We start from the raw sequence: 17,996 nt of genomic DNA on the forward strand, positions 1-17,996 counted from the left end.
ATAGTGATGAAAATTGTATCACTGGATTGAAATAAGTTTGCGAACAAAGTACTGCCCTGCCCAGCCCAGCTTTGCCAGTTTGCCGATCGTTTTTACAGTACATAATTGTATTGTGTGTTTGGAGTCTTCCACAGAACGCTTCCCTTGTCTAAAGTGAGTGAGTGAGTATGGTTGTACGCCACTTTTATCAATATTACAGCCATATCACGTTGGGAACACCAGAAATGGGCTTCACATATTGTACCAAAGTTGGGGATCGAACCCGGGTGTTCGGCGTGACAAGCCAACTCTTTAACCACTCGGTTACCCCAGAGAACTGGTGGTAGCTGCAGATCAGGTGTCAGTAGCCTTACCCTATACCACAGTCGTCTCATTGAGGAAGTGTATTTACGGATGGCAAACATCCTCATCAAATCAGTTTCATGACGTCGAATGTTTTCAACGTGTTGAGGTTAAATAAGTGAAATAATGCAGAACGCCGTCATTCTGCTCAAACCAGGAGAAAGGAAAGACACTAGAAAAAAAACAGGTCGAGATGATGTTAGCCGGTATTATATTGGTGAGTATGCCGTCGTTTATGGTTGTCTTTGATTTGCATGATGCTCAACGGATTTGAAACCACACAATCATATCAGTTTTGTCTCAAGATAGATAAGATTCGTAACATTGTCCATTTTAAAAGTGAAGTATCCTCCCATGACATTATTTATTGTGCACACCTTCACCCTTTAGATGTGTCAGAAATCTTGATGCTGCCTTCAATTCCGACGGTTCTTCTGTTTATTAATGTGTGGTCTGTCAGCACCTTATCCAACCTTGTTATCCCCCGCTCAAAGTGAGTCTTGAAAATATTTGTGCGTTTGAACAACTACAGAGCAAGATATCAAGAGAAGTTAACTGGTCATGTTTTTGTTTACATTTAACTTCATCTTAAATTACGACCTTCACTTTCATTACTTTTTAAGTTTGATTTGATAATTTGCGGCGGGGGATTATGTCACGTAAGTGACAATGCTTGTTATTTTCACTGTAGTGAAAAATGTCTATCACCTGCATGATCTCTGGCGGTTCTGCACCGGATCTACACCCAAAGAAGATCGTAATCCTATGTTACAATATGGGAACTACGGTTGTCGAAGCGCCAGCATCGCTTTCTACAAGCGGGAAAAGGGCGCGAATACGCGACCCTAATTGCCAATTTCATCTTTAATGCCCTTGTTGGTATTATTTATTATTTATTATTATTAATTGCTTCTAACATATGTTTAAGTTGGATTATGGAAGTAATGCGAGGAATGTGTTTGACGTATATGCATAAACGCGTTCATTGATATAGTTTGTGTATTAATGCCCTGTACGTGTATCTTCACAAAGGCAAATATGGAAGGAAGGTTTTGATACTCACGCCGTTTTGATAAAATGCAATTGGTCCAAAGGATTACTGGGGTTTTTTTTCATTCATATATAGAACACAATTGTTTATCTTATGATCCAAAATAAACTACCGGGCAAAAGAAAGTTATCACCGATTTCACTTGACAGAAATATTTTTATTGAACGTTCATTGTAATGTCGGTCTTGCAATTCCCGCAAGTTATTAAGAAAGAGTCACGGAGTCAACATTAAAAATAACACAAATCAGAGTTTATTCAAAACGTACATAAAGAGTCACATAATGAAACAGAAGTCAGGAGACACGTCATCAATAGCGAGAGTGACCACCCGGGACATCCAAACACGCCAACACACGTCTTCTCATTGGCGTCGTCAGATGGCGGATGACGTCAACAGGAATCCTGTTCCACAATCCGAAGAGAGTCTTGTCAAGTTCTTGTCGGTTCGCTAGGGGTGACACAGCTGACGATCAAGACGATCTCAAAGATGTTTAATTGGGTTCATGTGTGGAAAACGCGCTGGCCAAGGTAATACATTGACCTTAACGTTGTGCAGATATTCTCGAACAATTCTGACAGTGAGAGGCCTTGCGTTGTCGTGCTGCAAAATGACTCCTCTTGGCTGTTGTCAAATAAAGGGCACCACAAAAGGCCTGAACACTTAATCCCTGGGCATTCAGATTTCCTTGAATGATAACCAGTATTGTTGTTCTCGAGCCACAAATGCTGCCCCATACCATGACAAATCCTCCATTGAACTTCTTGGACGCAGTTTGGAAACAGTCGCTCTCCTCTCTGTCGAAAAACTCTGAACAGACTGAACAAATAACACTCTCTCCCAGTTACGTCACTGTCACCGAAGTACGGTTTGTACCCATTGCAGTCTGCGTTGAAGGTGTAGACAGGTCAAGACCATTCAACGTAAGGGGTGATAGCTTCGTATACCAGCCATACCAAGTCAGCCGGTGGATAAGCCGGATGTACATAGTGGTGCTCGGACGGTTTCGTGACTCTTGGTCTTCCCGATCTTGGGCGATCTTGCGTCTGGTCTTTTTCCTGGCAGCTTCTTATCTGTCTGCTGATGGTGGCCTGGTTGTTGCCAGGTGACTTGTGAAGTCCCTATATTGGCCATACCGATCGCCCTGTCCCGTTGTGATTGTGTAAGTCTTGGGATATTCGTGGTCAAACATCGGTATTTATGCCACAGCCATGCACGTGCATTTGGACCAATGTCCCACAATTACGTTTCGTTCAAAGTTTTCGGACAGCTGCGTTGTTATGGGGACCATGTTGCGTTTTGGCGAACGTTTTCTGTTTGGGTTCAGACTTGTATCAGCGTTTTGGTTTCTTTTAATACAATTGCTTAAAACGTTTTGAATTTTTTTGGCCTGGAACTTTCTTTTGCCAGGTAGTTTACATTTAACTGAGAGAAGAAAAACACAGGTACAATTAAGCCATAACATGAAAAGCTATTAATGTGTTTTGACAGTCCACTGGTAACCACAGTGTTAAAAAAATGTCATGTTCTTTTCTGAGAAAAGATAAGATTAATATGAAGTCAATCTTTGACAATAAGTGGTCGTATATCCAGTTGCTCAGTAAATTATCGAATTCTACCTAATAATAGACTTTACCTGTAGACACCACCCATGTGTAATATACAGCCCTAATTATCTTTTCTCACATTTGGCCTCGGGTTAATTCCAGTGGTATTTACATTCGACGAGTTTTCCCCGTCGGTATATAGGCAGTGAGTTTCTATGCATTTATTTTCCGTCTTTGGATTGTGAGACGTAATACCGTTTGAATAACATTCAAAAACTACTCGATGTTGTGTACATTCTAATCCATATCCTTTTTACCTGATAGTTGTCAGTTGACAGTTGACAACTGACCAGAACTACGTCACAATCCTCATGACGTAATTTGTTTACAATCAACAAGCAAAAGATATTAATTTATTATTGATGCAGAATTATTACATGATGAGCGTCACTGGACTCATTATAATTGTGGAAGTGTCTTTTGACGCTTAAAATACAGAATTTACAAAAGTAATTTTGTCAACGAACTGTGTACACATAAACTCATGACGTCATCATCAAATATGGCCGCCTCCATGGATAACATTGCCGAAGCAATAGCTCTGACGAAACGACAGTTAAATATAAGTTCTATCAGGTAAAAAGGATATGGATTAGAATGTACACAACATCGAGTAGTTTTTGAATGTTATTCAAACGGTATTACGTCTCACAATCCAAAGACGGAAGATAAATGCATAGAAACTCACTGCCTATATACCGACGGGGAAAACTCGTCGAATGTAAACACCACTGGAATTAACCCGAGGCCAAATGTGAGAAAAGATAATTAGGGCTGTATATTATACATGTATTAAAAAAGACAACTTTAGTTAACGCTTTTTGAACCCGCTAATTTCATTTTTTTCCTGGTGGTATCAACTTCCTTGCCACATTTTACCAGTTAACGCCACCCATTTATTGAAAAAAAAACTAGTTTATACTTTATGAACCTGGTAATTTCAGATTTTCCTCGTGATATCAACTTCCTTGTCACACGACACTATCCTGAACGTGACACTACCAGAAAATGACTGCTGTATTATATCCTTTGAACCGATCCATGGTGGTACTGTAGCCAACTGCACATACCAGGGCCTGACAAAGGTACCAGCATGCCTACCAGGGAACACCACAACCCTCTTGCTGAGTCACAACAGAATCGTTGAACTACCAAACCGAGCCTTTCAACATGTGTCTGTTTTGAAGGGGCTGGATCTTTCATTCAATGGCTTAAAGTATATCAGTGCAGGTTCCTTCTATGGGTTATCTCAGCTTGAAATTCTCAATCTTCAATCAAATCGTTTACGTTACGACAATAACACCTTTACACCAGCCCTCTTTGATCCTCTAACTAGCTTATTGAAGCTCAGCATTAATCACAACAGCAACAATTCCCCATACCCTGACGCCAGTTTGTCCAGGTTAACTACACTCGTGTCGTTACACATGGATGGTTCTCACTATGATTTTGGTCAGGGATTTCGGCAACTTAAGAATCTCACTAACCTAACACTTTCTGGTAGCAACAGGGGATTCTGTAATATCCAGATCCTTCGGAATACTACTTTCTCTAACGTTCCCTTCCTGAAATATGTTAACATATCCAGTTGTAATATATCTGACACTGAACCTCTGACTTTCCGTCCACTAAAAGGACTTCATACTGTTGATGTGTCACACAACCCGAGATTGGGATTTGAAAACTTTTCTAAAGCTTCTTTTGGTCTTGGAGGCTCAGCAATAAATGTACTGAAACTCAATTACGTATATCCACCCTTGGGATGTCACAAAGTGAGTACACGTGACTTTCAATACCTCAATACCACAAATCTAGAAGAATTATATGTGGATGGTAATGACATCACACATTTTGACGTTGGATCAATTTCATCCTTGCCCAAAACACTGAAATTTATCTCGGCCAAAGAAAACAGATTCGCTTATGGTCGCTATCTTCTCGAATTGGATGAATTGAAATCCCTGGAGAAAATAGACCTCTCATTTATGAACCTTTGGCCTCCTTTACAGGATAACTCCCTGTCGGTCCCCGTACCACTGCCACCCAAGTTACACACTATCGTAGCAGATAATTGCTTTGTCACAGGACAATGGGGAAATATACGCCTAGCAAAAAACACTTTAAAACGAGTCGTTATGAGATATGATCTGTTGATATTTTTAACAATTCATATTGACGGAATAACGAGTCTTGAGTACATAGACCTTTCACACAACATTTTAAGTAAATTAGCCTCTAACGTTATCACAGAGAACAACTCAATTACACATTTAAATTTTTCGAACAATTTTCTCAGCCAGACAATCCAGAGTGACAACGATGGAAATACATTTCATCATCTCCATCGTGTGAAACAGTTTGACATATCAAAAAATGTGATCACATCCCTACCAAGAAATATTTTTAGGGGTTTAAAGAGGGCTGAAATCTTACAAATCCGAGGTAACTTTTTGCAACAATTTGAAGCTACACTGAAACCAATGCCATTTCTTTCTTATCTTGATCTTTCAAATAACAAGCTACAGAGATTGTCGAAGGATACCTTAAAAGAGCTTGATATGCTTCCAAATGTGACAGTAAATCTCCAAGGAAACCCGATTCAGTGTTCTTGTCAGGGACTGGGCTTTCTTAGATGGATGAAACGTAACCTATACAAGCTTAGCAATCTGTCTCAAATGACCTGCCAGTATGATAACGCTTCTAGTATCTCAATGTCAAAGCTTCATCAGATTGTGGAGGAACTTGAATCTGAATGCAAACATGCTAATGCTGCTCTGGGAGTTGTCACTGCATCCTCTTGCATATGTATTGTTTTGATCATTTGCGTCGCCCTAGGTTATCGTCATCGCTGGAGTATCAGGTACATGTACCACGTAGGTAGAAGACGGTTCTGGAGAAACCGTCAAGTGATGGAAGATACCCAATACCAATACGACGTCTTTGTCTCCTATGCTGAATTTGACAGACACATTGTCATCCAGGAAATGATTCCTGAACTTGAAACCAAGGCAGGACTTCGAATGTGCATCCACCAACGTGACTTCTTGCCAGGTCAGGCTATTGCTTCCAACATAGTCAACGCCATCGAGAACAGTAGGAAAACCTTGATTGTTCTCTCTCCTGCCTTCCTGACAAGTGACTGGTGCGTCTTTGAGTATCAAATTGCCTTACAGTCAAGAGTGACCCGTAGACAGGACAATCTGTTAGTTCTGATGTATGAGCATGTTCCCGTGAAAGATCTGCCGAAGGAAATGGCTGTACTTCTTTCAAACAACTCCTACATAGAATATAATACAGATGTGTATGGAAGAGATGCGTTTTGGCAGAGTCTGGTTGAATCTCTTAAAACAGCTCAGCCATTGGAATAAAAACTGAAACGTAGCCCTTAAGCGTTCATTTAGAACAGACATGGGTATAGACGTTTGTGTTGCGAAAATCTCTTGCCTTTAGTGTGTATCTCATTAGAATATTAAACTGAAATACCCATATGGTCAGATTACATACGTTTATATACAGATACCGATGAATCTTTCCCAGTAACTGCACACAAGCTGTCATCACTTTGCTTTTCCCTTTGATTGCCATCACCTCTCAGACCTGCATCACCAAACACCGACCTCACTCACCTCAAAGTTTACATAATGAATCAATTTATCTTATTATTCAGACAAACATCACGGTTTTTGTACTATACACTGGGCCACAATATTATTATTATCTCAAACGTGTAGTGCCATTAAATTTGTGTTCGTGTTTTGCTTTGTTATTTGTTTAATCGTAATCGTCTATTCGATTTCCTAAATAAATGTCCTTTCTGTGATGTGTGTTTTCTTAATAGCATACGGAAAACGTTTACGCCCGTCAGTCCACATGTCCAGAAGCTATCTTATCTCATCTTGTCACAACTGGACTTTATATTAACCATGAAGAAGGAATATATATCGCATTTGTCCTTGTCCAGTGGCGCGCGCGTGCGTGCGTGCGTGCGTGCGTGCGTGCGTGCGTGCGTGCGTGCGTGCGTGCGTGCGTGTGTGTGTGTGTGTGTGTGACATTGATATGAGGGGTGTTATTTACATTGTGTTCCAAGAGTAATACATTGTACATGCAATAGATAAAATACATATAAAACTGACTATATCCTTTTTCCGCCCACTTTTACAACAAACAACTTTACTTCAAAAATCAATGTCAACTTACACTCGCCAACAGCTGAAGGGATCGTGTAAATCCAGCTAGGGTCCATGCAGGTAACAAAGGTACTGTAAGACCCATGGTCCCTGGTTTGGTGATCTACCTTCAGTTGTTGGCGATCTACAGCTCATTTTACATTGTATTGTCCAAATAGTGCTATCAATTTTAACTTTCCACACTCGTTTTAGTTGTAATTGTGATAATCTAGTTGTTTTATACGTACAAAAACATTTAAACGTAGCAGTTTTGTTATTTTATTCTTCGGCTAAATGTTCCTACAATCGCCAGTGGCTGAGGGGAAGGTGTAAATCCAGGTAGGGTCCCCATGGTCCCTAGTATGGTGATCTACCTTCATTTGTTGGCGATCTATAGCTCATTTTTACATTGCATTGTCCAAATAGTGCTAACAGTTTTAACTTTCCACAGTAGTGTTAGTTGTAATTGTGATATTCTAGTTGTTTTACTGTCATTCGTCAACAGGTTTTTACAATATACATATCTTCCATTTCAATGTCACATATGTTCTCGTCACGATATGGCCGAAATATTGCCAATGTGACGTTAAATAATAACTCACTCACTCATTACTCCAAAAATCAGAGATTGAATTGGTATTCAGCAACCCATGCTTGTAAACGGCGATCGGATGGTCAGACTCACTGACTTGGCTGACACATGACATCATATCCCAATTGTGTAGATCGATGCTCATGCTGTTGACCACTGGTTGGTCTGGTCCAGACTCAATTATTTACAAACCCCCACCATATAGCTGGAATATTGCTAAGTGCGGCGTTGAACAACAAACAAACAAACAAAACTTTACTTCAAAATCTGTTCGGGAAATCCTCTTGTAAAAACTCCATTTATAAATCCAGTCATATCCCTCGACTCGTCAATCCGGACAATGGTAAACCTGACGGTTTCCAGGGAACTGCACCCTTTGGATACAGCGGTTTCACTGTTTGTGTTGTAACTTCGGTTGTGTGTTCGCCTACAGGTTCTGTAGTGATTGGCCATCAGCTGAGAACGATGGGAGTTAATACATTCTCACTGCCAATTTTACGCTCAAGCAGACATATAAGTCATTCGGTAAATCCTATTAACTTCCAGGGGGACAATACGGTTGACAGTATTGACTGGACACTGACAAAGTTGTCCCCAAAATCAGATGGAAGGAATTATATTACCAGAGTTTTTACATGAAAGGATTAAAATAAAATACGCTTGACAGGATGGCAGAGTGACAGTTCTATTACTGATAAACAAATATTATGAAAGAAATCACAGGTTAAGTTCTACTGACAAGCGAAATTATGCATGTTTTGCACGTCTTTTGTTGTTCATGTTTCTCCGACGAATTTCAGTGACGTAGGAAGCAAAACAAATAGAAATTTCTTAGGCAACAAAGTTTAATGTGGTGTCAGTCTGATAAAAGACCTGGTTCATCGGTATCTTTATCTTTAAACTGATATATTTATATACAGAGAATATAAGAAAGTAAGTTTGGTTAATTCCACTGAACATGACAGTTGTAACAGGGCGTGTGGGCTGGATGTGGTAGTGAAGCAGTCCAACATTCTTGGATTCGAACCCTCGTTCATAGATTTCTGACACGCAATATATTTTTTAAACAATGGCATGGTATTACCAGGGTCAAAGTCGCAGTGAAAATTCTATAAATGTATCACAAAGTGAAGAAGTGGAAGAAAGCATTCCTATAATTCTTGACAATATTCGCAGTGTATCACAATACTTTTTGAAGTTTGGAGTTCCAGGTAACCGCAAGAATGTTCTTAGTATTGGCGCACCTTTAGAATACAGCACCACAACTTCTCGTGAGGATGATCTCTGCCGTAGGTCACGTGTCATTAAGACAAGCAACCAGTTTGTGAGAACCCGTCGGACGCGAACCCGCGACCTTCGGATTGTTAGCTCGACAGCTAACCGACTGAGCTACGTCCACACTGTTGCACAATGTGCAAATTTATCGAGTCATTCCTGTGACGTCACGGAAATGAACGGAAAGAGTCGAATAGGCCACGGACAATTACGAAGGTTACGGGTAGACTTGGTGTCTCGTGATTTTAATCTACGGACCATTGCCGAATGGATCCGATGCCATTTGGCACACTCGTCCCATTCCGTAATCTACAAGATAACGTGTGGCGTGGAATGAGCCGATATGCCTCAAACTGAAAAGGGTTGTTGACGTCAGGCGTCAGACGTAGATTTCACGGTGCATGCATGAATGACGCGCTTTTATATAAATCGGTGATTTTGTGACAGAAAAGTGATGTAGGGAACACTGTAAGGATAATGTGGATCGCACTAAGGAACGAGGGAGACATGAGCATGTGTAGTGACGGCACGAGGGTGAGTTAGCCTTCGAATCATTACTGAACAAATGTTGCGTGTGAAAGAGGCTTGAGTGCAAATTCCAGGCCAATTTCCATTAGCCCAAAATTTCTACATTAAACCATTTCATAGTGTACTTTCGACGTTTTTGGTTTCCCGTTTTTGTGTGAAAAAAGTATTAAAATGCAAAAGGAAAAACAACAAATGGTACTCACGTATTACACCGGACATGTGCCTACTATATTGGATTAGGTAACCCTAACCCTAACCCTAAACCCTAAACCCTCAGCCCTAACCCTAACCCCTTGAAATAATCCTAATAAATAGAATGCATTGACCGAACCGGCAGTATTAAAATGCAAAAGGAAAAACAACAAATGGTACTCACGTATTACACCGGACATGTACCTACTATATTGGATTAGGTCCCTAACCCTAACCCTAAACCCTAAACCCTCAGCCCTAACCCTAACCCTAACCCCTTGAAATAATCCTAATAAATAGAATGCATTGACCGAACCGGCACAAACATGACTGACGTGTCCAGTGTAATGCATTATAACCGCTTCGAAAAATGAAATACTAATAAAAAACTTTTCTATGTAATGGTACAAATTACTGAATGAAAAAAATATATATGTATGTCAGTTCACATTGGTAAATCATTTAGACTTAATAGCTACTTAGAAACCGAAATATAAAATATATTTACATAATTTAAATAATTACATTGACCAACATTGCGAATAATCGAACAATATGTAATATAAACCGGTGTAACGTATTCTCGCTAAATTTAAAAAATACAATAATACACAAAGCATAACACCTCAGCACCCCGTAATACAAATAAATATGAGCGTATTAGTGAAAAAAGAAAACTATTTCAAACTCGTGCTTGCAAAAAATTGCACATCCGCCGGTATACAGCTACTGGAAACTCTCAACATCGTTGGGCTTATGCAGTGACATAGCTAGTAGAGATGAAACACCAGTGAGCGGAGCTTATACGCACTCGCTGAGCTAGACAAACCGTGTTGCCATGCAGGCGTCATAGGGCATTGTTTCGAGAACGTGCTTTCGAACAAAATCACATTACATTACGTAAAAGGGTATTATGACGTATTTTTAAAGTTTGTGGTGCTGTATTCTTAATAACGACAATTTCCGTACTCGGATCAAGACGAGGCAAAAGTGGCACGCCTCAAGCAATAGATACATGTCTCATAAAGGACGCTTTGTCTTTAATCATCCATTTCACTCAAGCCCTGGTCTAGACAAGTTGTGGAGGTGAATAACTGTTCTCCTTTAATTTGTACTTGTGGGGAGATTGTTGATTCCCGATTATTGGCCATTAGGAAGCTTGATGATAACGTGAAACGCTCGCCCTCATACGAATATCTTGTTCCTTAAACCATACCCTTTACAAATACTTCTCTTTCAAGAATGGAATTGTAGCACCTAGATACTTTCAATATTGCTTTGCAAATCGTTTCATAACAAAACAATCCAATGTTGTAAACATCATTCTTGATCAATCCACTGTCTCTGGAAATAGACCACCAGTGCCATCTGAAGCAATTAATTGAAAGCCAGAAGATAAAGACCCGAGGGGCGGATATCAACTGGTCATCCAAACAAAGGTGGCAGAATGACTCCCTGACTAGCCGGTCTGGGACAGTTGAAGACATTTTATATCCGTAGTTCTTTTCGGGAATTGGTAACCTGGCCAATCAGTATAATCTGGGTGTGGAATGACCGAAGTAAGTATGCTATGTTTAAACAACACTAATTAGGCGTAAATTATATATAAGTGTTAGGCTCTTTAAAAGATCCGGGTTAGAATTGATCTTGAGCAATTCATGCTTGCCGTAAGAGGTTGGTCAGGCACACTTATTAATTAACATGTCGTCGCTTCCCACATGCTTAGATCGATCTTCCTAATGTTAATCACGGGATTATCTAGTCCAAATCCGATTGTTGACAGACCGCCATCGTTTCGCGGGAATCTTGTTGAGTGAAGCTTTAAACAACATAGATCCTGGTACGGTATGGTTGGTAAAACCCAAGAGAATAAAAATCGAACTCAAAGCTACAATATCATTTTTCCACATTCTACATTTCCCATTAATAATTATTAACTATCACACTTATTATTTCTTTGAGGAAGGATTTTAAAATCTATAAGGATCTGCTAATTAGTATTACATACATTATCTCTCAATAAAAAATGCCTTTGCCATCTTTACATACACTAAACACCAAAAGAAACGTTACCCTCCTTCCTTAGTGACGGAGGTACCTATCTTCAGCGTTGTGATGCGTGGACGTCCATTTTTGGGTCTATCTACGTTGACCCAAGTCTGTGTGAAGCCCTGGATAAGTCTTATAACCATGATAGGGCGGCATCCGAGGACGTTGGCAACAGCATTGATTGTCGACCCCATCTGCACCATCCCAATGGCTCTTTCTCTTTCTTCACCTGTTAATCGTGGCATATTTCCCGTACTTGTGTATCATATCATGTATTCTAGGCTGTCTTCATACCCTATAGAATTACTCTACATGTGAAATGGAGGCAAATACTGCATGAATATTGCTGCGTTTTGGCGATTGATATTGCTATGTGTAAACGTAAAGTTGAAAAATGTTACTTTGCAAGCAAGAATGTGAACAAAGATAATTTAAGATGTTCCTAAACATTTATTTCACAATATCAAACACCCGTTTTACTTGTTTCCACTAATGCAAATCAGCAGAAAATGTTTTGAAATACTGAATAGCAATGTTTATTTTACAATTTTACACACTCTACAACAGTCGTTGTTTGTTTTAATAGTTGAAAATGGTGAATTTAATTGGTTTAGCTCTGTCTCAAAGCAGACTTTTCTTTCAACCTTTCTGTTGGACATCTGAATCACTGATATTGGTTTATTTCGGCATGGACGAAAATAGGACAATTTAACTGAAAAAGAATTATTTCACCTAAATATGAATGCATTTGAGAACTGGTTTTCGTGATTTACATAAAGCTATGTAAACTTATACCCTCTAATATATCTTTGATACTTTGTAAGTAGTTCATAAAGGTTGAAGGGTAACGTTTCTTTTCGCGTGTAGTGTATACAATGTTCAAAACATATGCATGTCCATTACGATGGACATACATACAAAGTTGTGAATAGTTACTATGATCGATCTTTATTCTTCAAGGAATAGAAAGGTGTTACCACGAATGCATCAAGACAAAGCGAAAATGTAAAATAACTTCAAAATACCAATGACGCATTATATATTACGTTTTCATATTTCTCTAATAATATCGATTATACAACGTAAAGAGATTTAATTACTGCATTAATTCATTGCCGTCATATATACTACAAGTATTTCCATATATTCAGAATCTTTACAACTCTGCTCCGATACGCAAGTGGATATTTGACAATGTTCTAGATTCTGAAGAAGCAACCGTGTATGAACCTTTGCACGCATATTCCAAAGAGATACGTTATCTTCATGCACGCATGCTCATAAAGCAAATAGTAACCAACGTTTAAACCATTTCAGCCAGGCAGTTAAACCTGGAATTTGCAACATGTGAACATCCAGTATTGGTACCGATCCGATCAGTGGGCAGCACTCATCTCAAGGCGCTTCAGAAGCAAACGGAGGGCCATGATGTAGCATAGAGATCTTCTTACCCATGATTACAGTGAATGCTTTAAATTTGCTTTTATGGTTTCATGTTCTCACAAAATAAGCCGAAACAGTTTTCAATCCAGCTCTTCCTGAACCTTCAGAGCTTCGAGCACAGCGCAAGGGACTCTCTTGTGTATAGTAAACTCTGTCAAAAAAGAAACGCAACCCCTGTCCTCAGATATGAAAAATTCGTTTGAATGAAGTTATTGCTTCCAAACTAAATTTTATTCGAATGTATTGAAATGATACACGTAATTAATGAAGATTACCATCCAAACAACTGCATTTGTACGCATAAGTGTATTTTATTGCTTATTCCGTCACAACGCATGAAATGACCCTCATGGTGACTTCGCACAAAAAAAACACATGCAAATCATGAAAATGGCAGTTAATGTAGGGGTGTATAAAAGCCCATGTGCTTCCGTATTATATTCATTCATTTGTCGCCGAAAAGCTGTGTTAAAAATGCCACGATTGAGTGCTGCCGACCGAAATATCGCCATTGGTCGTGTTCAAGCCGGAGAAAGTTTTGGAACTGTTGCACGGCACCTAAATGTTCACAAAACAACGATATCCCGACTTTGGAGCCGCTACAACAACTTCAATTTGACCAACGATCGCCCGAAGTGGAAGGCCAAGAATCACGACCCCCTTCAAGATCGGTACATCCGGGTCCATCACCTGCGTAATCGGCATGCCCTACCAACCGTGACTGCCACACAAATACCAGGTTTGAGGAGAGTGTCAGCTCAAACGATTAGGAACCGTCTGAAAGAAGCGGGTTTACGTGCCTGTAGACCAGTTGTTGGACCTGTACTACGCCCCTACATCGACGCCGACGACTCAGGTGGTGCAACAACGTAAGGATACGGACTTTACAAAACTGGAGGCGAATCTGGTTTTCTGATGAATCACGTTTTCTTTGCAACGTCACGACGGAAGACAGCGTCTGTATAGGAGACGTCATAAACGTTTTGCGCCCATCTGCGTCCGACAGGTGGACAGATTTGGCGGAGAAAGCGTCATGGTTTGGGAACCATCTCATACAACCAGAAATCAGACTTGGTGATCGTTCCAGGGAACCTGACAGCCCAACGTTACATCAACCACGTGTTAGAGCTTCACCTTCTCCCGATTATTGACCAACAGACACAGATTTTTCAACGGGACAACGCCCGGCCTCATACTGCACGTGCAACAATGAACTTTCTGCAGAATTCCAACGTCAATGTCTTGCCATGACCTCTCAATCACCAGACCTCAACCCTATTGAACACCTGTGGGATACTCTGGATCGACGCGTACGTCAACGTCAGCCGCCGCCACAGACGCTGCAACAGCTCGCCGTTGCACTGCAGGAGGAGTGGAGAGCCATTCCCCAGGAAAGAATCCGGCGTCTTATCCGTTCTTGTCCAAGGAGATGCCGTGCAGTGATTGCAGCGCGTGGTGCTCATACGAGATACTGAGAAAGACGCCCCCCTGGTGACAAACTGGTGTCTGTGAGATGACTTTTGAAATGACAATTTTAAACATGCCCATCTGGGTTATTATTCTGCCAAATTTCAGACTTCTGTCTTAAATAATAAAAATGCCGTGTCGTCCTAAAACTTCAGATCAAAATCTCTAAAATACAGGGGTTGCGTTTCTTTTTTGACAGAGTTTATTACCAGAAATTATTGAGAATTTTAGGAATGTGTTTAATTGGATTTCTAGTATAAACAACCTTGACAAGCTATCAAGTGCTTTGTTTTCATTCAAGATAGACAACTCCGTTAATCCTTTTTCATTAGTTTGTGAAGAGTTATTCCCCTTTGTTTACTTGCTAGCAGACGACATTTTATGTGATCCTCAGTATTGATGTTTTTAGAGAAGAGGAAGTTGATTTTAGAGTAATACAACAAGGACATCAGATCAGCTAAAGTGATTTCAAGTAGAACAGGCATCCCTTTGTCCACTGTTTATCGTGTTTTGAAAAATATTGCAAATGGATATGGCATTGAGCACCAGGGAGGCGCAGGTAGGCCCAGAAAATTGACTGTCGGTGACAGGAGGCGGCTTGGTATTATTGTTTCTAAAAACAAACGAAGGAGTTTAGAAAAGGCTGGATATGATTGATAGAGGAACTGTGGTTGTCTGTAAGGAGACAATTAGAACTGAGCTGCATGCAGTGGGTTGGCAAAAAAGTCGAGGAATTCCATCATCGATCATGAAACCTGAACAAAAGGAGCGAAGGTTGAACTGGTGCTTACAGCATAGAAATCGTAACTGGGACAATGTGATTTTCTCAGATGAAAGTTCTGTGTGTCTGTTTCCTAATACCCTGAAATTCTGGACCAAACAACCTGAAAAACTTTTGTACCTTTGTAACGCCCCTCTGTGTATTTGAAGGGAATATGAACAGTGAGCGGTACACAGATAATCTCGCGGGACATTTACTTCGATCTGCTCACGTGTTCTATGGAAATGTTTGGATTTTCTAGCAGGACAACGTCCCAAAACATCGTTCAAAGCATTCACAGGTCTGGTTTCGGACCCAAAATATGACATTATTAGATTGGCCAAGCTATAGCCCGGTTATCTCACCTATAGCCCTGACCTAAATCCAATAGAAAATGTTTTGGGACTTATGAAGGAAAGTGTCAATAAGAAAACTCTGACAAATATTGCTGAAATAAAAGAAGAGGTGGTCCGATATTGGGACAGCATGGACCACGACTTTCTAACTTCTTTGATCAGTAGTATGCCCCGCCGCATTGAAGCCTGCATTGCTGCCCATGGTGACTTGACAAAATACTAACTGTTCACCAGGTGAGTTATGTTCTGCTAATATTCACATTGAATACGGGAGTAATGAGTGAAAAAAATATTAAAAATTACAATCTTTAAATTCTCAATAATTTCTGGTTGTGTGTAAAACACTACAATCAGGGCGTTAGGTCTATTATAACACCAGTGCTTGTATACTGCAGTCATATTTCTTTACCCCATAAACTCAAGCATAATGACGTGAGAGCCCGTCTTTTGTGGCAAATTAATTTCCTCGAGATAAATCTGTATTTGCCCCCGGCGAAAACGGGATGAATTTATCAGTGTCGAGTTGTGCAGGTTTCATGCGGGGGCGATAGCAACGAAAGATTTCCGTGTTAAAGAATGATTTGTAAGGAAATAAGTTTGGAATATCTCACACATATGATGTGGTAAATGTAATGACGCCCGTAGGAAACAGTAGCTACGTAAATGTACACGCATCCCGCTTGGCATACTTTGAAATAGTTTTGCCATTGGATGGCGAGTCAAGTTATTTCTGAAATTGTACAAAAGACATGTGGAAAATTTATATAATCTGGCAGGCTAATATGACGTACATTGGCATCCCATGCTGTGAGTCTCAGCTCCCTGACACTTCCAGTTTGAATGTAAATTGCGTACGTTGCGGGTGGCACCTGTTAAGCAGGATATACTTACCCATTGCACCTTATGATATTACTGATTTACAGTTATCCTGAAGTTTATGGTACTAGTATTAATCCTACTATCATGTTCACATTTACGTAAAAGGGAATCTCTTCAGGAAGAAGCTAATGTTTCTTTGGCGTTGATATTTTGACGACAAGCTCCTGATTGTTAAGGTAAATTATTTGCGTACCATTCCTTTCGTGACACTTCACAGAATTCGTAATAAGGTCAAAAATTAATATGAAAAGTGTCCTCTCGATTGCGCGGCATTTTGACAATTTATCCCTAAGTGATTCCGGATTCTGTTCTCCCGTCGCAGTTTCAAACCAATACTATCACGATTCCATCGGGATCTTATCGCGAACCCATCTGGACAATATCGCGGCTCTGTAGAGATCCAATTGCGAGTAAATGTAAATGTTTGACTAAGCTACACTGGATTGCGATCACACAGCTGTTGGTATAAATGTCATGCCAGTATCATCTGTGATCTTTCCGTAACTTCGCAAAACTTTAAGTAAAACTCTGTACAGTTGAGCACCATACTCCGATTACCCATAAATAATTACCCTTATGAAAACAGTCATGAGTATACAACCTTACGTCAGCGCCGAGGGTAATCGATTTCAGATCTAATCACCTGTTTTGTCTCTGGTTCGCCTTAGACTTGTTGATATCCCGTCCATCAAACAATTACAATGTGACATGCTTAACAGCTCTGATGTCGTTTTCACCGCTCAGGTGTCCCGCCTGTGGCACTGTTTATTGTACAACCAGACAGAGACAACTGCCTAACTAGTCTGTTGTGTATCAAATGAGAGTATATAATCCATTTATTTGTCAGTTTCATCAACATGTTTGTACCTAAACTGTTTATGTTTGGGAAATGTACACCTAATCAGCTGTTGGACATTAGTATATCTGTAACATGTGTCTTCGTGTGTAAGAAATACATCTACTCAGAGCAAGCACATGGAGCTAATGAAGTCTCAGTATTGTTTTGATGTGTTGAACATGTACATGTATATAGCTCATGTCGATGTTCATATGAACCGATGGAATGACATAATAATGTACAAATAAAGCATGCATGGTAAATATAGCTGTACGTAAACTTAGATGTATATAGCATATCTTATCTTCCATTGCCAACGACTTGATATTCGAGGTGGGTTTGAGGGTATTTGTTTCGGTAACATCTACAAACCAGATATTGTTTATTTCTATAATTATGAGGATAAAATATATATTATTAAAAATAATACCTGAAAACCATGTACATTTCAT

The 17,996-nt window shown here is 39.9% G+C and overlaps 1 protein-coding gene across 1 annotated transcript; it reads left to right on the top strand.

Moving 5' to 3' along the window:
* The first annotated feature begins 413 nt into the window (after positions 1–413).
* Positions 414–6,819, top strand: LOC124252808 (toll-like receptor 4). Its single transcript, XM_046686481.1, has 2 exons — positions 414–559; positions 3,944–6,819. The coding sequence occupies exons 1-2, from the start codon at positions 536–538 to the stop codon at positions 6,365–6,367; spliced, it is 2,448 nt and encodes an 815-aa protein (XP_046542437.1). The 5' UTR covers positions 414–535; the 3' UTR covers positions 6,368–6,819.
* The last annotated feature ends 11,177 nt before the right edge of the window (positions 6,820–17,996 follow it).

Source organism: Haliotis rubra, unplaced genomic scaffold (assembly GCF_003918875.1).
Source record: "Haliotis rubra isolate DU_JTF1 unplaced genomic scaffold, ASM391887v1 Scf525, whole genome shotgun sequence".
Lineage (NCBI taxonomy): Eukaryota > Metazoa > Mollusca > Gastropoda > Lepetellida > Haliotidae > Haliotis > Haliotis rubra.